The sequence below is a fragment of the Prinia subflava genome, chromosome 3 (assembly GCF_021018805.1).
Source record: "Prinia subflava isolate CZ2003 ecotype Zambia chromosome 3, Cam_Psub_1.2, whole genome shotgun sequence".
Lineage (NCBI taxonomy): Eukaryota > Metazoa > Chordata > Aves > Passeriformes > Cisticolidae > Prinia > Prinia subflava.
The window spans coordinates 156,381-174,933 of record NC_086249.1 but is presented as its reverse complement, the minus strand read 5'-3'; the positions used below and the strand labels follow the sequence as shown (position 1 = coordinate 174,933).

The 18,553-nt window shown below is 40.1% G+C and overlaps 1 protein-coding gene across 24 annotated transcripts in view; it reads left to right on the top strand.

Moving 5' to 3' along the window:
* Positions 1-18,553, top strand: part of MAP3K7CL (MAP3K7 C-terminal like) — a 43,890-nt gene that overhangs the window by 2,005 nt on the left and 23,332 nt on the right. For 3 of the 24 annotated variants that reach the window (XM_063393626.1, XM_063393625.1, XM_063393621.1), the window contains exons 2-4: positions 8,872-9,012; positions 9,529-9,637; positions 18,392-18,450. The exons of 3 other annotated variants lie outside the window; for them this stretch is intronic. In XM_063393626.1, coding sequence (XP_063249696.1) covers positions 9,568-9,637; positions 18,392-18,450 — 129 coding nt within the window. In that variant the 5' untranslated portion in view covers positions 8,872-9,012; positions 9,529-9,567. 18 more of the 24 variants (XM_063393637.1, XM_063393617.1, XM_063393629.1 and 15 more) reach the window with 14 other exon arrangements.

Below are 18,553 nucleotides of genomic sequence, written 5' to 3'. Positions count from 1 at the left end.
CAGAGCAGCAAAACTTCATGGAAGAGCGTGCTGCCTTGAAAATCTTGTGCATGTATCCATGATAGCATGATGACCTCAGCCATCATCAGCAGGTGAGGCTGTAGTATATTGTAGTGTCCTCTTCAGGTGAGGTCTTAAATTTTAAATCTTAAAAGTGTCCTGGTTTGAGGGGGAAGTGAGTTTTCCAGGAAGTTGTGGTCAAACCAATCAGTGGTCAGGTTTGAATGTTGGCACCTGGAGTGGCCACTGAGAGGTTGAGAGGTTAGACACGCCTCTGAGACCACAAGGGGTTAAAAGCAAGGACTTCCAGAGGGATTTCCTCTTTGGTTCTGATTTCAGAAGAGCACGCATCCTCTCCTCCTCCCCTGCCCAGCTTACAAGGCTGCGTGGGGGAGGGAAACCATGTGGCCGGGCTGAGGTAGGCCGGTGCCCCGGGGGGAGAAGTGAGTGAAAGGGACTGGAGCTGAGCCAGCCCCATCCAGGATGGAAGGGTGGAGAACTGTGGAGGTCCCTTCTGCCCCCGTTCCCCTCTCCCCCTGCCCGCCAGAAAGAAATTGCCGCTTCGCAATTGATATTGGCAGTGACCAGCAGCGGAGAAGGAGAGAGGCAGGGGAAGGTGCCCGGCTGCGTGGGGGAGTGCTGAGCCTGCGGCCCTGCCAGGAGCCAGAGACTTTTAACTCTTTCTTGGCAGAAGAAAACTTTTTCCAGACATTGATTCTCTTGGCTGGTGGTTTGAGAGAAGAGAAAGAGACAGCCTGGGACTGAGATGTCAAAGGAAGATGAAAGGAATCCCAGATGGGCAGAGATGAAGAAGAGTGGCTTTTTGGGCTGGACTTTTCTTGCATAATGTTAGCCATAGACGGACCCTGAATCCTCCTGAACATAAACAAGACTGTATTTGGGTGGATGCAGTTGGCTCGAACCAAAGACTTTGTGGCAGTGATTGCCACTGTAGGAGTGGAGTGAACGGAGAAGAGAGGAAGAGGGTGTGGTGGCACTCTCTGCCTTCAGGGATGAAGATCTCTGTTCTTAGAACCCTTGGCCCCAGGGGAAAATGGAGGGACTGCTGTCCGAAATGAGAAGATGGCTGGGTTTTGGTATTTGGCCAAGCATCCTTAAAAGAGCCCTGTATGTGGTTTTGGTCCATGGACGGTGGTGAGAGTACTGGACATGGAAAGGAGGGTGTCACCCTGCCAGACTTCTCCAGGCAGTGCCATGGGTGACTGTTGCCATGAATTTTCCTGGTTTGCTGAGCGTTCATATTAAAGGAGAAACGTGCAGTTTCTCACGCTGGTGAATTGTAAACACAAGACCATGTTTTGTAAATATTGGCAATGTTATGAATTCTTTCTCCAAGAGAAGGGGAGGTTGAATGACAGCCTCCTGGGCCAATGTGATGGAGAGGTGGCGCTACCCTTCTCCAATCCATGGTCACCTTGCCACAGGGATATAATGGCAAATAAACTGAGGGGCAGGGCTTCTGCCCTGCTGCTGTTGTTGCACCCAGATCTGTGTCTCCAGCCTGTTTTTCCTGGTTAGGCCTCCACGGTGATAGGTGACATGGGAACACGAGAGGGTGGACCTGTGTTTCCTGTGGGGGGTCTGTGGTGCGAGAGAGACTCCTCTCTCCCTGGATGAATTGAAGATTGGTTCTTTTTGAGTGATGATGACTTTGATTGGGAACCCAGGGTTTTAGTTTAAGCAAGTAAGATGGAAGGCAATGTGTGAGTGTTAAAAGTTGGAGTGTGGAAGGGTGGAAATTGGGGGAGGAGAAGAAATGTTCTGGGAGGTTTTCATTTCTGTTTTCTGTGTGTTTAGGTGGGTTTTTTTTCCCTTTTCTATTTCTGTTCTTCTGTAGTTTAATAAAGTTTCCTTTCTCTTTCCAAGTTTTGAGCCTGCTCTGCTCTGTTCTTGATCACATCCCACAGTAGTTGTTAGGAAAAACATATATTCATGGGTGCACTGGTATCTGGCCAGCGCCAACCCATGACAATAAGGTAAATTAAGCATTTCCTTCAGGAGCAGCAAGTCCAGTTGCAATGGAGTGATTACTCCATTTTACATGGATGTGAGAGAACTATCTTTCTCATCTAGGACCAAGCTGAATGTAATTTAGCTGCACAATTATTAAGCAAAATTGATGTATTTTTGTTTAAATGCTGGTGTTTCCAGTTAGCTAGTGCTAGCCAATGCTGGTTTTGATCATTCAGCTGTTGACTTTGCAATGACTTGCTGCACACTGTCTAACTGTATCCTCCTTCAGCATTCCCTGCTGAGATGACCCATCATAATTCTTCCCATAATTAGCTTCTAAAGGTTATTTTCATCTCTATGCTGATGTGAGTAAAGTGTGTAAATTTGCTCCTGTTGATTTCTGACAATAGTGAAGCTTTTCCAGTAATATTTCTAACTTCAGCTTTCATCTTGTTTTCCATGCAGAGTTACACAAGGGTCTTTGGCAGCATTGTATCTCAAAGGCTTCAGCTTTCTTTCTCTCAGCAGAATTAGCTTTTCTCAGTTTCTGCCTGGAGTTTGCTGTGAAAGTGATGGAATTTTTCACCAGTCAGGTTTTCAGATAATTCACAATGCAGCTATTTGCAGATGATCTTAAGGCAGGTGTAAAAATTGCTGTGTCAGCTCCTGTAAATCCACATTACCTTGATGAAGCTAATCTTTAACTTCTCGGCAATGATCTTCTTTATTAAATCTGTGTGATCCTATGTAAGTGAATCCAGCAATTGCATATCAATTTGCCCTTAAATATAAATTTGCTTATGTTCTTTTTTGTAAGTCGGTGGACAATGTATTTTTCCTATTGATATTAATGATTTAATAATTTAATTTATACTGATGGGGTTCAGCCATTTGTGAGAGTGAGTTTTGGGGAAGTACATTATTTTACCTGTGTTAAAATACTCTTTAGGCAAGGAGACAAGAGGTAATACCTAAGAACACTAAGGAAATGCTCTGTTGGTTGCTCTAGTTGTCAGGATATGGGATGTTGGACCAGAAGTGATTTTGTTCTGTGTGCAATTTCAGGCAATACTTTTTGAAAAATTATTTCTTCTTGGAACATCTTCCATATGCTAGAATATTTGGAGTGTATTTTTAAATACTGACTGGCAATCTGCGAAACACCATTTTAGCATGAATGAGGTCATGTGCTACTAAAATACTACTTATACTAGGACACAGATGAATTGAAAGTAGCACAGCTAAAAAGTGAAGGCAACAGGTGTTTTATTAAGTTGCAGATATTGGCTTCTTAAAAAAATCTGTAGAGTAACTGATACTTCATCCTAAAACTTTTTGAGAATTTGCATGTTTTCACTACTGAATACCAGTAAGTCCCAGTGTTCCTAATTTAGAGTATATTCCTTTAAGGTGTTTTTGACTAATAAAACGTGATAGCCTCTTCTAGCACATCACCAATTTCATAATGTGATGCAGGACTGAAAGAATTGTGGTTGAATACCAGGCACCTGATGGCTAAGAGTATTCAGAAAAAGGAAGAGAGCAGGCTGTGCTCCTACACACAAAATCCCCCAAACCCTGGAGTTATCAGCCTTTTGTAATTTTCACAGAGGTGACTATAAGGTCTATGTGCAGTCTGTCAGGGAGAAGTATTTTTCTTGTTTCAAGAAATTGGAGAGTATTTGTTTTGGTGCAATTATTTTAACCACCTGTTTAGTAAGTAAGAACTGTGGGATTTATCTCCCCCCAAATGCCTTGGACTATTAATTTGAGTAAATCAACAGAGTGAAGCACCCTAGACTCCAATTTCCCCATTGTTCAGCATTGAGATCTTCCCTAGTTTACTCTTATAAAGTAAAGAACTTTAAAAAATATGCCATTTGAGTCCATGTTGTTGAGAGTTTTTGCACAAACATCCCAAGAATAGATAGATGATAAAGCAGTTACAGTCAAATCATTCATCCTGATGCTTCAATTTGCTCTCCTGTATGCAGAATGCTGTAATAGTCTCACATTTTAAAAATATGCCACCTCCTATAAAGCAGTAGTTTCAGGTGACTAATCATTGTGTAAAGCACAGAGCTGATATTTAAATGCAAATTGAGAGCCTTTTGGATAGTGCAGTTTTTGATCTTAGCCCACAGTTCAGAGGCAGCACACTTCACAGAAAATTGTAACTGTCCAGCTCTGGGCTCCTGAGGGTTCAGCAGAGGCCACAAAGTTGATGAGGGTTCTGGAGTATCTCTTATGAGGAGAGGCTGTGGGAGCTGGGCCAGTTTAGTCTGGAGAAGACTGAGAGGAGAGGTCAGAAATCCATACAAATATTTCCAAGGAGGGTGCCATGAGGATGGTGCCAGACTCTTGTCAGTGGTGCTCAGTGACAGGACAAGGAGCAATAGCCATAAACTGAAACACAGGAAGCTTCACCCAAACTTGAGGAAGAACTTCTTTCCATGGAGGGGGGCAGAGCACTGGAGCAGGCAGCCCAGGAGTCTTGTGAAGTCTCCCCTTCTGGAGACATTCCAAACCCACCTGGACGCATTTCTGTGTCACCTGCTCCGGGTGACTCTAGCTTGATCTCCCTCTGGAGATCACCTTGCCTGGCAGGAGGGGGTGGGCAGGGTGATGTCCAGAGGTTCTTTCCAAGCCTAGAAACTCTGTGATTCCATGAGTCTGTGAATTATACAGATTTAACTAGAAACAGTGAAATTTTAAAAAAACCCATGGATACAGTGGCTATAAGACATAAAATGATGAGGTACTTAATTTACAAATGCACATGCTATTTAAACTGAGTGCAACTGAAGTGTCATTCTGGAAATGTGGAGTGTCAGAGCCATCTGGAAAAGACTACCCTGCACTATTCAGACATAATTTCTGTCCAAGACCCTTGCTGTCATGGCTACTGGAAATTTTGAGTTTTGCCTGTCTTTAGATTTTATGTAGAGAGCCTTTCTTAGGCTACATGTAGTGACATGTAGCAAAGGTACGAATACGATCTGAACACCATCTGTTCATACAAAGCAATATCTTACGATTTGGGGAGAACCCTGGCTCCATAAAAACAGATGCAAAATATTTTTTGTGACTCCATTGGAGCTGGCATTTTCTGTATTTTCCAACAAATACTTTCACAGTAATTGGATGTAGAGCTGGAGATCAATACCAACTGCTGATAATATTGAGCTGCAGAATGTTATTTGCAGTAATGTTTGTGACGAGAGGCAAATCTGTCTTCTGCCCCTTCCAAAGGAGACATTTAGGGAGGAACCCTCAATCTTTTCAGAAACACATTGAGGGAAGAGAAAATGGTCAGTGTAGTCATAGGTGCACTCCAGCTTTCCACTAGCTGGTCCAGAGCACTGAAATCTCACTGCTGTTAAAGACAGCCTCAAGAGATACCCAACTAACAGTGTATCTGTCTGATGCCTTGCCAGGTCATTGCTGGGGTAAAGGTAGTGTGGATAGGATATTTTTGCAGTTTAGTAAATTTGAAGTATAATAAAGGTCTTTTGAGGCCACAAGGGCTACTACTAGCTACCAGGAGTAGCCCTATGTCCTGGTAAGATCAGTCCTGGACTGAGGCCAGAAGGTGAGAGAGTGAGAAAGGATGAAAATTTGTTTTCAGACCTTCATGTCCTTGTCCTGCAACCTTTCTGTATCTCAGTTGAGCTAAGGGAATCTAGGAATAAGTCTATAAAGATCTGGGTTAGATAAGCTCTTTCCATTTGGAATTTAAAAATGAAATATACCTTCACATACATGTTGAAGGAGACCCCCTTTTCAAGCACAAAACAATAAAGACATTCTGTGAAATCATTCTGTAATTGTTCTCAATTTTTCTCCATTTGTTCTAATGACAGTGGTAGCAATCGATCAGAGAAGTCATGTAAGTAGTACATATGCATGACAGGGATTAAACTTTTATTTTCTGGCAACAGAAAATAAACTTTAAGCTGGAGGAATTAATCTCTTGTAATACGTCAAGATTTATCTATTAAATTGCTTGCCAGTAGTTTGAAAAAAAAAAGCTGTCTGAAACCACACTAGGAAATCCTCTGACTTCAGCCAGATCTCTGATTTATCACTGCCATCACTGGCTGATCTATAAATACATCTGCTTTTACAATCTATGCATTCTGCTGATTTCTCAGTTCTGAGAATTTGCTGTTATCTCCTCAGAAGAGAAGGGCTAGCGGCTTCTCTTAAATGAGCCTGGCTTAGCCAAAGCCAACATGAATGTAAGCCTAAGAGGCTGAGCCCATTGGTTGTTAGCTTTGATAGTCACTGCCATCATTTGAGAGTGTGCTTGTAGCCAGTCCAAGTTGGCAGTCTCAGCCCAAGCTGATTGGAGCTGCAGACATTTTTGCTGACTGGAGTCATGCTATCTTTGCCAGTTTGCTGGAATAGACACAGACACTGATTGAGTCATGCTGAAAACATTCCTGTCCTATGAAGCAAGTCTGTTTATATTTCAGGTTTGCCAGGACTAATGAATTAAAAATCTTGGGCTCACGACAGTTTGCTGCTTAATAATGCCTGTGACAGAAGGATTTTTTCCTCCCTGAAGTGTGACAGCATCATAATACCTCATCCCTGGCAACAAGAGGAAGGAAAAGCAGAATTGTGGAGAAAAGTGGAAAAGGGTTATGGGAACTGCAGGTAGCAGCATGCTGCCCTGACAGCTGTCTCAGCTTCTCAGACCTTGTCAGCTTGTTGCTATGCAGCAGATGCAGCATTTTCTTTTATTGAAGCTTTACTCCATAAAGGCAACGACAAGCCAAGGCAGTGGCTGGCCCTGGATTATACAAGTGCAGACACTCCACTAAGTGAGGTAAGGCAACAGGTGTGAAAAATATCCATAGAGCTGTAACAGCATTTAATCTGAGTTCTGCTGCAGGTTTTTTTACAGAGGAACAGCAGCCAGCCAGCTCGATAAGCAATTGTTGGGAAGACAAGAGCTGCTCTTTAAATCTCATTAAGTTTTGGGTTGCCCACTCTGTCTCATCTCTGTCTACAGAGATACTGTTCTTCATTCATGGAGAAAGCATGTGGGGAATTGGGGGCAACTGGTCTGTATGTTTCCTAATTACACTTTGCACAGGCTTCTTCCATCCCTCTCTGTTCTCTTTTTTCTCTCTTGATTGCTTTCTGTGATGAAGAGCTTGAGGATTTTGCAAAAAAAAAGAAGGGGAGGGATAAATACAATATAAAAAATTATAACAGGGTAAATGCTGTGTAGAAAGATGAGATTTCTTTTTTCTGAATTAGAATAAAAAGAAAACTTTCTTTTGTGTTTTGATAGAATTCACCATTTCTCACTGAAAGGGTATTGATTTTTGCCTCACAGAATAGATGGTTACAAGAGTTAATTTCAAAACACTGCACACCACAGAGTATGTGATTGGGATAAAATAACAGTCTTGTGGCAATATTGTTAGGGCAACTTTAAAAACTTCAGCAGAATGCATCCTTTTAATTTCTTAGGCTATGATGTGAAATGTGAAGTATATTTTTATATGGAAGATAATCAATGAGATAATCAATGTCAGGAAAAATGTACAAACAGCACAGAACAATGAACAGCCTGGTTATAAGGATTTGCTTATCATTCAAAGTCCCTTAATTTGGATGGGTTTTTTTCCTTTACCTTGTATTGGGAAGTAAGGAAGAGAAATATGTTAAAGAATTTTGCATTGGTAATTCTGTTGTATTTTAAAAACAATGAGATGTCTCAGATGAAGTGAGGGTGGAGAAGAGAGCGAGAATACTCAGAAGGTAAAAATTCTTTATTCTGATGCAATGCACTTCAAAATAAAATATTTCAGTTGACTCCAAGGGTCTTTTCGTGAATCTTTTCTAAACCATACATGGCTACTATTTATTTGACTTTTCTTTGCCTCTGCTCCATAGATAATGGTTCAATTTCTGTGTGTCTTGAGTACTAGTAGTGGGGAATTAAGAGCAATGTCTGATATCCTTTGTATACTAGCAGAAAGAGACACTTTGAGCTTCAAATAAAATGTATTCGAAGTAAGGATTTTAGATTATTTGTTGTTACTGTAAGAAAAGATGATGCACTTCAAATAACAAGTAAACATATCACTCTGCTAGCTAAATATCAACAGAGACAAAGCAAATAAACAAGAAATGCTGAAATTACTGGACCCAAGGCAAATTTGATCCTCTTCCACTGATTGCATGGCAATGATGCCACAGAAGTGTTTGATTCAGTTGTGCATCACCAAGGAAGATTATACTCCTGAAACAGTGTTCTGTTCTATTGACTTTTAGAGACTGCTAAATAATTCAGTATGAATTAGAATGACTTGGTAGAATTTTCATGCAATTACTGAAAAACTGCAAGACTGTTGGCTTAGGAAACTGGCTCTTGATTTCACTGCCTAAATGCTCTGTTGTCTGCTGACGATGAACTAGTAAATTCATAGTATTTTCCTGAGGAATTTGGTTTCTAATTCCCTAAGAAGTTTTTATGGTAATTTAAAAACATAATTGTCCACATATTTGGTATGACTATAGTGTCTGCTGAATAGCAGTCCAAAGTCCTAAAATAATTTCTTTACGGGCAGATCTTTTGAAAGCCCCCTGACTTCAAATTCTCCACACATGGTGCTAATCAGAAGATCAGTATCTTTGAATTTTAGCAGCTTTGTGCTAGATAATCAAAGGGATTGATTGCATTCAGCCATTCGAGTTTAACGAAAACTGTTTATTCGAAAGGTTACATATACATAGTAAAGCTCAGAGTAAAACTTTTCAGGGCACAGAGATGTTTCAATTACACTGTTAGAGATCAAAAGTCGCTAGTTCTTTTGTTGTTCAGCAATTCTTTCATGCCATATTTGAAATGAACTTAGCAGTTTTATTAATGGACAGGGTTTCATCACAGTAAAATCACTTTTTGGAATTGATGGTCTCAGAAGATGGAGGACTGAGTAAGGTCTCAACCCAGAAGCCAAATTCATGCAGACAGACCCTTCCACCTGCACAGGCTTCCACTGAAGAATCATCCCCAAGGTTTGGAGACCCCCATGGATTTTTCCTCATGAAGTGCATGACTCGCAGGCACGGTTGGACTGGGGGAGCATGGGTGGAAGGTGGGAGGACGAGCGCCTCCTCGTTGACACCGTGTGGAGTGGTGTGCACAGTTCCAATCACAGGGCAGGCTTGGGGTCATGTTACTCTCAGCTCCCTTCCCCTTCTTCCTTCTCCACCTTCAGAACCAGGCAGCATTGCCACGAGTCAAGGCTTGCTGAAGGGGCAATGGCGGGGAGCAAGCAGGTGAGAAGAGAGGCAGCTTCCTTTGCCATCATTCTTTCTAATCTAGAAATAGCAAAAATAAAAGCAGTCTCTGCACTGAATTGCACTTAAATTCTTTTTAAATGGAAAAGTGAAATGACGCTCCCTTGACTTTGATTCTAAACATTGCTTATCTAGGATGGGAAAGGCAGCTGGGAGTGCATGAAAAGCATTAAAACTCCCTTGTTGAGTGATATCACATGCTCTGTAATAAATGTTTTTGTATTATTGCAGCTGGAACAAACAAGTAAAAGCATTGACTCAAGTGCCCACATGATCACCACCGCCAGGGTACCTGCTGATAAGCCAATACGAATTGCCTTCAGCCTTAATGATTCCCCAGGTACAGTTTAATTTATGGAGTAAAACACAATGTTTTTAAATTTAAACCACAACTGCTTTTAAATTTTACAGTGTTAAGTGTTTACAATATCAAACCTAGTACAGTGTAATGGATGGATTTTCTTTCCTGAGTGGTAGCATGTGATCAGTTTTCCTGTCTGGTAACTTTTAATGTTTCCATGAACAATTTCATTAGACTAAACCCACTAGATTGACAGTTTCGGTCTTTACTTCCTTTCAATGGTTTGTGGAATGCAATTAGGACTGTAATTAACTATCAAATTTACCTGCATGTGCAGAATGTCTGATTTTGTGGAACTGTAAACCAAGAAAAGTAAAAGGACAAATTTGCATGAACCTAGAGCAGGAAGAGATGTTTTCTAGGGGGAAGGTTGGAAAGTGCCACACATGCCCAGCTTGGTGAAAGGTTTCAGGAAACAGGTGCCCCACATGGCATGTCCTTTGAGACAGCAGCAGCAATTTCATTGATGTTTATCCAATCAGCTTGTGCTGAGAGAGTATTAATTTCCCCAAACATACCCTGTACACACATGGACCCTTTGGAGTAGATAAATATTATCGATCTGCATCTTAAATATTATTAAGGACCAGAGAGCTGTTGCTAAACAGCAAAAATCAAAATTCAATAAATCAAAGCTGAAAAGCATCCAAAAAAAGTTGGCTGTTTCTTTTGCTAAAGGTAAGTCCCTAGAGTCAGGGCTGAGATGTGTTTATGGCAGGAGATATACAGATAACTGAAACCTGTGCTGTTGAGTGCTTTATGGGACTCTCCACATTGTAGGATAATGTGTGAGGTCACTGCCTGAGGTTTGTGTGAACAGAATCTCAGCCTGGATGCAATTTTCTATTTAAAAAATATTTTAGAATGTGCATTATTTTTCCTACTAATTGTTATGTTCTATAAATTTTCAGCTACAATACTGAAATACAATGTCATCCCCTAAGCAAGGGAATTAAAACCCAAATATCTTCATATATTATTGAACCTAACTTTCAGTTCATAAAGATGAGTGACAAAGAAAGACTGGGACAAGGAATATAGAGAAACACATGATAATCTATGTGCCCTTTTTCATGAATTAAAAGAACCTGGTAATTACATTTTTATTACAGAAAGCAGTAAGAAATAATGCACTTCTCTCAAGACACAGTCACATGGTAAATTTCTTGGAGGAATTATGGCATAAATAGATCTTGAAGAGAGATGTAAAAGAAAGGGGAGTGCTCTTACAAATTATGAAAAAAGAATGCCACTTTGAGACACTGAAAACAAGTCAAGGAAAGCTGAGATCATGGGAAAATCAAAGAGAGCAGAGTGGTTTGTGACAAGAAACGGCAGTAGGAAATGACAAGGTTGTGAATAGCTTGCAAGAAGAGGACATGAAAGGCAGGAAGTCTAACTTCCGTAACATTGCATCATATTTTATTTTTTACTTTTTTTATCCTGCTAATAATTCCAGCCTCTCTCCTAATGTTTACAGAAATAAACTCAATTAGAGAAAGGTAATCTTTTTCTCCTACATATTTTTAAATTGTTCCAAATGTTAAAATTGTTAAAATTTTGAATCCTTTATTGTATATATACAAATGTGCCTGCAGTATGCAATCCAGAATCTTCATGAGTACTGATAAAAAAACCCAGCAACCAGTAGAGTTAGTGCCATATTCCCCTCTACATCACATCGCTTTTGGGGCTACCAGGAGGTCTAGACTAACATTAATATTTTACTATGTCATAAGAATTTCAAGGGGTTTTATGTTAGATGTATTTCAATAAGGCAAAGAAAACAAGCTTTTAATAGGTGTGAAAATTTCCAGCAAACCATAGTTGATTCAAGAGAATACAAACAAGTATTTAACACTTTTTTTTTTTGAGATGAGCAACAAAACCATTCAACAGATAGACCTTTAGGTATTCAATAGCAGATGCTTTTTTTCCCCTTACTCTTTTTTTTTTTTTTTCCTTGAGGAGGATATTTGTTTTCAGTTCAAACGGGAGTTATCTGATGTGTGATAGTGAAGCATCAGCTGAAGCTCATGCACTGTTAGGGCACAATAGGTTCTTGGCAAGGACTGAGTGGTGAGGAAATCTCTCTGACTTAAGCGTTTCCTTAAATTCTGCATCACTTGAAAGGCACAGTGACACATTTCACCAAGAAAGGCTGCATTCTTCTTCCGGGGCTGTGCAACTGCTTACTAGGAGGAATTGACAGCACAACTGGATATAAAAAGAGGAAATGGAATGTTTCTTCTGGGTGGTGATTATCTCACTGGCTAGGATTGTGACTAAGCAGTGGGTGTGAGGAGCAGTGAAAGGAAAAACTACTCTCAACTTATGAGAAGAAATGGCTTTGTGTTAACTGACCTACAAGACCGGAGCTGGCTTACCCTGAGTGTACAAGGAATAAAACATGTTACATTATTTGTCAGTCAGCACCTGATGACTGAAGTTCTGGGCAGCTCTGTGAGGTATTTCTAATGTGAAAGTAGAATACTTTCCTTAAAGTTCCTTAAATCCAGTTCCTTAAATCCAGTTCCCTAAAGTCTCAGGAGCAGCCCATCAGCAGGTGCTATATAAGACAGTTTTATTGTGTATCTCTTATTGCTGGATATGTAAATGTCTATGTTTGGCTCATTGGATTAAAGTCACTAACACACATTTCCCAGGGTGTGTCTGCACACATCGCAACAATTTGACTTGAGGTATCATTTTAAAGTAATGAATTGGAAACATACTATTTCAACCTACCTTACATCACTTGGTAGTAATGCAGCTTGAACTGAATGGGATGTTCCAAGGTTCAAATAAATGTTTCAAAGTTGAAAATTCATTGTGGTTTGTCAGCATCAATTTCCTTTAACTGATGCAATTCAATATGTCCTATTTTTTATCAATCTTACAAATACATGAACTTCATGGAATTTAGCTGCATTTGTTTTATGTAGTATTTCAAAGGGAAGATTTATAGGTTCATATCTCTTCACCTTGCCTCCTAGAATAAAACTTGAATCTAGCTGCAATGTTCTGCTCATGGTATGTAGTGATAAATGACTGGGTCTGAAATTTTTAGTGAGTATTTTAATTTGACATTGTCTACCTCTGCCAGCATTTTTCAGAAAAATCACTGACAACAAAGGCAAAACATACATCTTCTAATGAATCTGACAGTGACATATTTGCAAGCATAGCAAAATTACTTATTTTTACTCCTCTTAAGGCTCATTATCCTAGTGACTACAAGGAATTTTTTGCTTTTCTAGTTTATCATGCAAGACTGTTTTGCAGTGGTTGCTTCTTCAAAAACAACCTTCAAATTCCTACCCCACTCTCATATTGATTGTAATGACCACAGAGGTTTTCCAGCACACTGACTGACAACCAGGGAGAAGTGCTAAAATATATGGCTAAAATTTACAGAGGTAATTTCCTAAATCTACACCCAACCTACAGGGCTTGGTTCTTGGGAAATTAGATGGGAAATCAGGTGAGGTACCTTCAAAGGGACATTCATCTGAGGATGCTTAGGCTTGAGTGAAGGTATATGAAGTAGAAGGATTTTGCTCTTATCTCTTCCGTGATGGACTGTTTCTATTTTTGGGAGGTGCACAACTCTTACTATTGAACAAGCCTTCACATCCTATTCCTGGGTGGGTCAGTGACCGTTCCCCACTATTTGACAAGTGAGGTAACTGCGAGGTTGTGTAAGGTCATGTCAGCAGGGCTGTGAATAGAAGCCCTGGAGCTCCACCAAGTCACGGTCACTCAGCCACACAGCCCTCCAGGATGAGTCCATGCTTGTCTGTCAGAGTGGCTGGATCTCACAGCCCTCCAGGATGAGTCTCTGCCTGTCTGTCAGAGTGGCTGGATCTCACAGCCCTCCAGGATGAGTCTCTGCTTGTCTGTCAGAGTGGCTGGATCTCACAGCCCTCCAGGATGAGTCTCTGCTTGTCTGTCAGAGTGGCTGGATCTCACAGCCCTCCAGGATGAGTCTCTGCTTGTCTGTCAGAGTGGCTGGATCTCACAGCCCTGCAGGATGAGTCTCTGCTTGTCTGTCAGAGTGGCTGGATCTCACAGCCCTCCAGGATGAGTCTCTGCTTGTCTGTCAGAGGGGCTGGATCTCACAGCCCTGCAGGATGAGTCTCTGCTTGTCTGTCACAGTGGCTGGATCTCACAGCCCTCCAGGATGAGTCCATGCTTGTCTGTCAGAGGGGCTGGATCTCACAGCCCTCCAGGATGAGTCCATGCTTGTCTGTCACAGTGGCTGGATCTCACAGCCCTCCAGGATGAGTCCATGCTTGTCTGTCAGAGGGGCTGGATCTCACAGCCCTCCAGGATGAGTCTCTGCTTGTCTGTCAGAGTGGCTGGATCTCACAGCCCTCCAGGATGAGTCTCTGCTTGTCTGTCAGAGTGGCTGGATCTCACAGCCCTCCAGGATGAGTCTCTGCCTGTCTGTCAGAGTGGCTGGATCTCACAGCCCTCCAGGATGAGTCCATGCTTGTCTGTCAGAGTGGCTGGATCTCACAGCCCTGCAGGATGAGTCTATGTGGATCTCACAGCCCTCCCGGGGCCGAGGCTGGCTCCTGACAGCGATTTTGCCACTGTTGTTGGTGCAAGGTGTGGTGGTTGCTGTTCAGTTTGAGCACTTTTCCTGTGCAAGGGCTGATCTACTTATAGGATAACAACCTACTTATGTTACCAATTTAATTCTTTCATTTAGAAGGAAGAGATCTGAATTCATTGGCCCACACACATAGGAGAAAAAAATAGAACCTGACCGTATAATTAAATACTGGATCATAACTCAGTTACTCAAGGAAGCAGAGCTGTGATTGGCATTTCCTAAGTTTCAAGTGCTTGATTTAGCAACCTTAGTGGGCTTTCAACACATTTAAATTTTTATATTTTATTTCTGTCTTAGTGAATATCATAGAGAAACTAATTTTCAAGATTATATTGCAGGTGAATCAGATGTTATTCTTAAAGGATTTACTGCCTTAGGCTCACAGTTCACTTAAACGGAACAGCCATATAGGAAAAGATTTGGGTGTTACACTTCATTGTGAGACACATTGTGTCAGACAGCAGCATGTGAAGGATTTCTCTTATTTGACTGCATGATGGAGGTCTGGGATATTGGAATCTCCAGGAGGCCAGAACACGATTAAACCAGTGAAGCTTTCCAGAAATTGAGCTTCATTCTCAAAAGGTGCAACTTCAGCACATGTCAGCTGCCTCAGGGCTAGTAGTGAACTTTCTGTACAAAGACAATCAGTGTTAATACAGTTCAGATGCTCTTTGTTACAAATGACAGTTTTCAGCAGCAAGCCAAAGGAGCACGGGAACCTGATGAAACAAACATGGAAATCACACGATTTCATGCACAGGAACCGAGTCTTTGGTTAAAAACACGTGGGTTTTAATCAAGGTACAGATCTTCAGGGCATTTTTAAATATAGAACTTCAAATTAGATTTGAGATCTATGGGAAATCAGGAAATACTACTGATTTAGAAGTCATGTTACAGATATATTAATTCAGGTGGATGTGATGAAATCCCTGATCTGATTCTGTCACATCACAGGATAGTGCTATTGAGTTTGTTGGCCATTATATGTACATGTACGTTTCCACTCCTTTCTTACTTCCTTTTCACCAACATCTTGACTCATTTTCAGGTGCAGTAAGTTGCTGTCTCTGATTTTTAAATATATTTTTTATTTTAAATGAAATAAGTTTTCAACATCTAGCTTGAATTACAAATAATTTTTCTCTATGTGTTTCTTTCTAGTGACTATAGGGATGAGATGCTGTTTGTAGCTGGTGAAGAATCAGCCTAGATATTTTGAGGGATTTGTGGTAAAGAAAAGCCACTATCTTTGTTATGAAAGTGGTCTTTGATTATATCATGATTCCTTGTAATAACCTAAATATTAATTAAAAATTTATACTTCATAGAGAAAAGGGGAAAAAGAGATATTTCAGGGTTTTGTTTTCTAGTTAAGGAGAGGTAGAATAGAAAATAACCAATACAGATCAGGAGATAGCTTTGCAAAGGTTTTGATCTTCAGAATAATTTCACTGGCATTTCAGACATTTCTTTTATCTGGTTTTCAGAGTCAATAGATTTTTAAGGCTAGAAGTCAATGTGATTTTGACTGGTATTCTGCATATAAGGGCAATAGCAATTCTTCAGAAAAAAAATGCAAGAGTTTATATCTTTCCTCTTGACTTCCTGAAAACATCCTCAAAAAAGTTTTGGGAGCCAAATGACTGCTTTCATTTGCTTTCCGCTTATGTGGAATTTAAGTTTTCATTATTAACAACTGGTTTTTATTTTTGTGGTTGTTACTTTGACAACAGTGAAATTTAAAGACTGATCTGGGGCAATAATTTATTTCACTGAAAGCTGTGAGGAAAGCCTTTTGTTGCTCTTCTGGTGAAAATCAAGAGTGCAGTTAGCAATGACAATTTCTGTTAATTTCTGTAAACTAAATACTTCAGCTGAAGTTCTCAAGAGTCTAAGAGTATTAGGAACTCAGGATAATTTCAAGATACTGAGGTTCTGTAGCATTTCTTCATGATGTTCTGCACATCAGATGATGATTTAAACAAGTCTTGAACTGGTATAACTAATAAAAACCCACCCTAGCAGCTGTTGAATAGATTCTAGGGCAGGCCCATTATAATATGTACTATGGTATGTCATAATGGTTAGGATACCAGTACATTCTATTTTTAGTACCATTGACTCAGTCACTTGAGTTCAAAAAATAAGCAGGGAACATCTGTTTATTGAAAGGATTTCCTCTACATTAATTTTGCTCTCTATTCCAACCTTCTTAAATGACTCCCAAAAATTTTTACTGGTTCTTTTCGGAGTATGATCCAATTTATTTTCTAATATTCTGACACTGCATTCATTTTATTTTCTTAATAATAGCTGATGCTGTGAAAATATAATTACTCTTTAATGTTTCTTCAATTTTTGAATAATTTGGAGGGTTGCTTTTGCTGTGCTTTTCTGAATTTTAAAGGTGTTCAAGATCCCTCCATAAAGCTACTGTACCAAAGATTGTACTGCTGGAATTGCCAAAACAAATAGCAGTTTGACTGCCATCCATGACTCTGGTCCAATATCTCTGTGAGAATATTTAACAGCTATTCAGCCAAATACTTGTAGAGCAGCTGTAGCCCTAGTCAGACTGAGTCTTATTCTGTCCTTCCTTTTTGCCTTGCCATATGATTCATCTTTCCTCTTTTAGAATATTAGTCTATTTATATATTGTACAAGAAAGCAATAGCAAATGAAAGGTAAACACTTGCATATAAGCACGATACAATTCTATTCAATTAAAGAAATTTAAGTATTTTCCAGAATGCACATGCTTGACATATGCTGTGAAGAAAGAAGGGGGACACTCACATGACTTGGGTATGACTTTTTGGTAATGCTAGCGAGACAACTACCCCATGAAAATACAGGAACTTCACTTTGTTTTCTGAGGAACTTGAAGAGCTTTTGCTTTTGTATCACTATATTTCTTTTTCTTCTTTGAGCATCTCTTCCCAAAGGCCACCCAGCTATAGCTATGTTAATGAGTAAGGCTCTGAACACGTGTTAGCCAGTGTGTTTATTTTTCATAGGACAAGGTGACTTATTTTACTTTTTCCCCCCAGCCTCTTTCGCTGTATAACCCCAGAGGCCAGGAGGGAGACATATCAAATATTTGACAAGTAGTTTAGATCCTATTGGTACTCTTTTAGAATCCTGCTTTGATATGAGGTCCTCTTGACCTTGCTGGGGTTTTGTTGCTGTGTTCAAGTCTACAAGTACACAGCAGGTTGCGGGATCTGAACTGTGTTAGTGATTTCTTCTGTAAGAGCCATCTTTATTTAATTTTAACCCATTACAAATAATTGACTGTAAGCTAATAGTAACACTCTCCTTACCTCCCATAATCTGGAGCAAGATGAATAAACAGTCATCATAGTCCAATGCGAAACTGAGAATGTGAAAGTCACTGAGAAAGAAATACTGCACTGGTGCTACCAAGTGTGATTTGTATTTCTGAACTCAGTCCAGCTACTGGTGAGCAGGTGCCCACATCACAACCCTGACATAACTGGCACACCTTCGCTGGAAGCCTGTCCAAAAAATAAACACCACCACCACCCCCCTCCCCCAAAAACCAACCAACCAAACAAAAAAACCAAAACCAAAACCAAAACAGAACAAACAAACAAACAAACAAAACCCCCAAAACAAAACAAACAACCAAAAACAACCAAAAAACCAAAACCCAAAAAAACACAGCTTGATTTGTTGTCATGATTGAACTAACTCTAGCCAATAAGGATTGTAATTGACAGGTTAAAGTCCTTTAAGACAGTCCTTTACTTTGCAGTGTAATGGAGAGAGCTCAGGGAAAAAACAGTTTAGATTTATTTGTTTTGTTAAATTATCACATGTTCTACGGCATTAACTGTTTCTTAATCATTGCAATGCAAAATAGACTTTCTGTATTTCCAGGATGTAAACTTTTCTTATTACCAACCCACTAGGATTTTCAAGGATTCTACTGAGGCATCTCAAGTGTAAAAGATAAGATGTGGAGATGTTTTCAGGATCCTGATATTACTGTCCATATATGCAATATAGAACTTCATCAAACAAGTTACTTGAAATGCCCTCTTCAGAAGACAATGACTTTTAACGTAGTGTTTACCTTTTAGATGATGCTTCCCCTGAAAACTTCTCTTTGGCATTTCCAGAACTAGATCAGCAGCTGCAGGTAAACTTTTCCTCTGCTATGACAGTTCTACTTCACATTCACTGTATTTGTTGTTAGAAAAAGCCTTTGGTTGTTACAGTATGGTGGAAGATTTTAGTGGTGC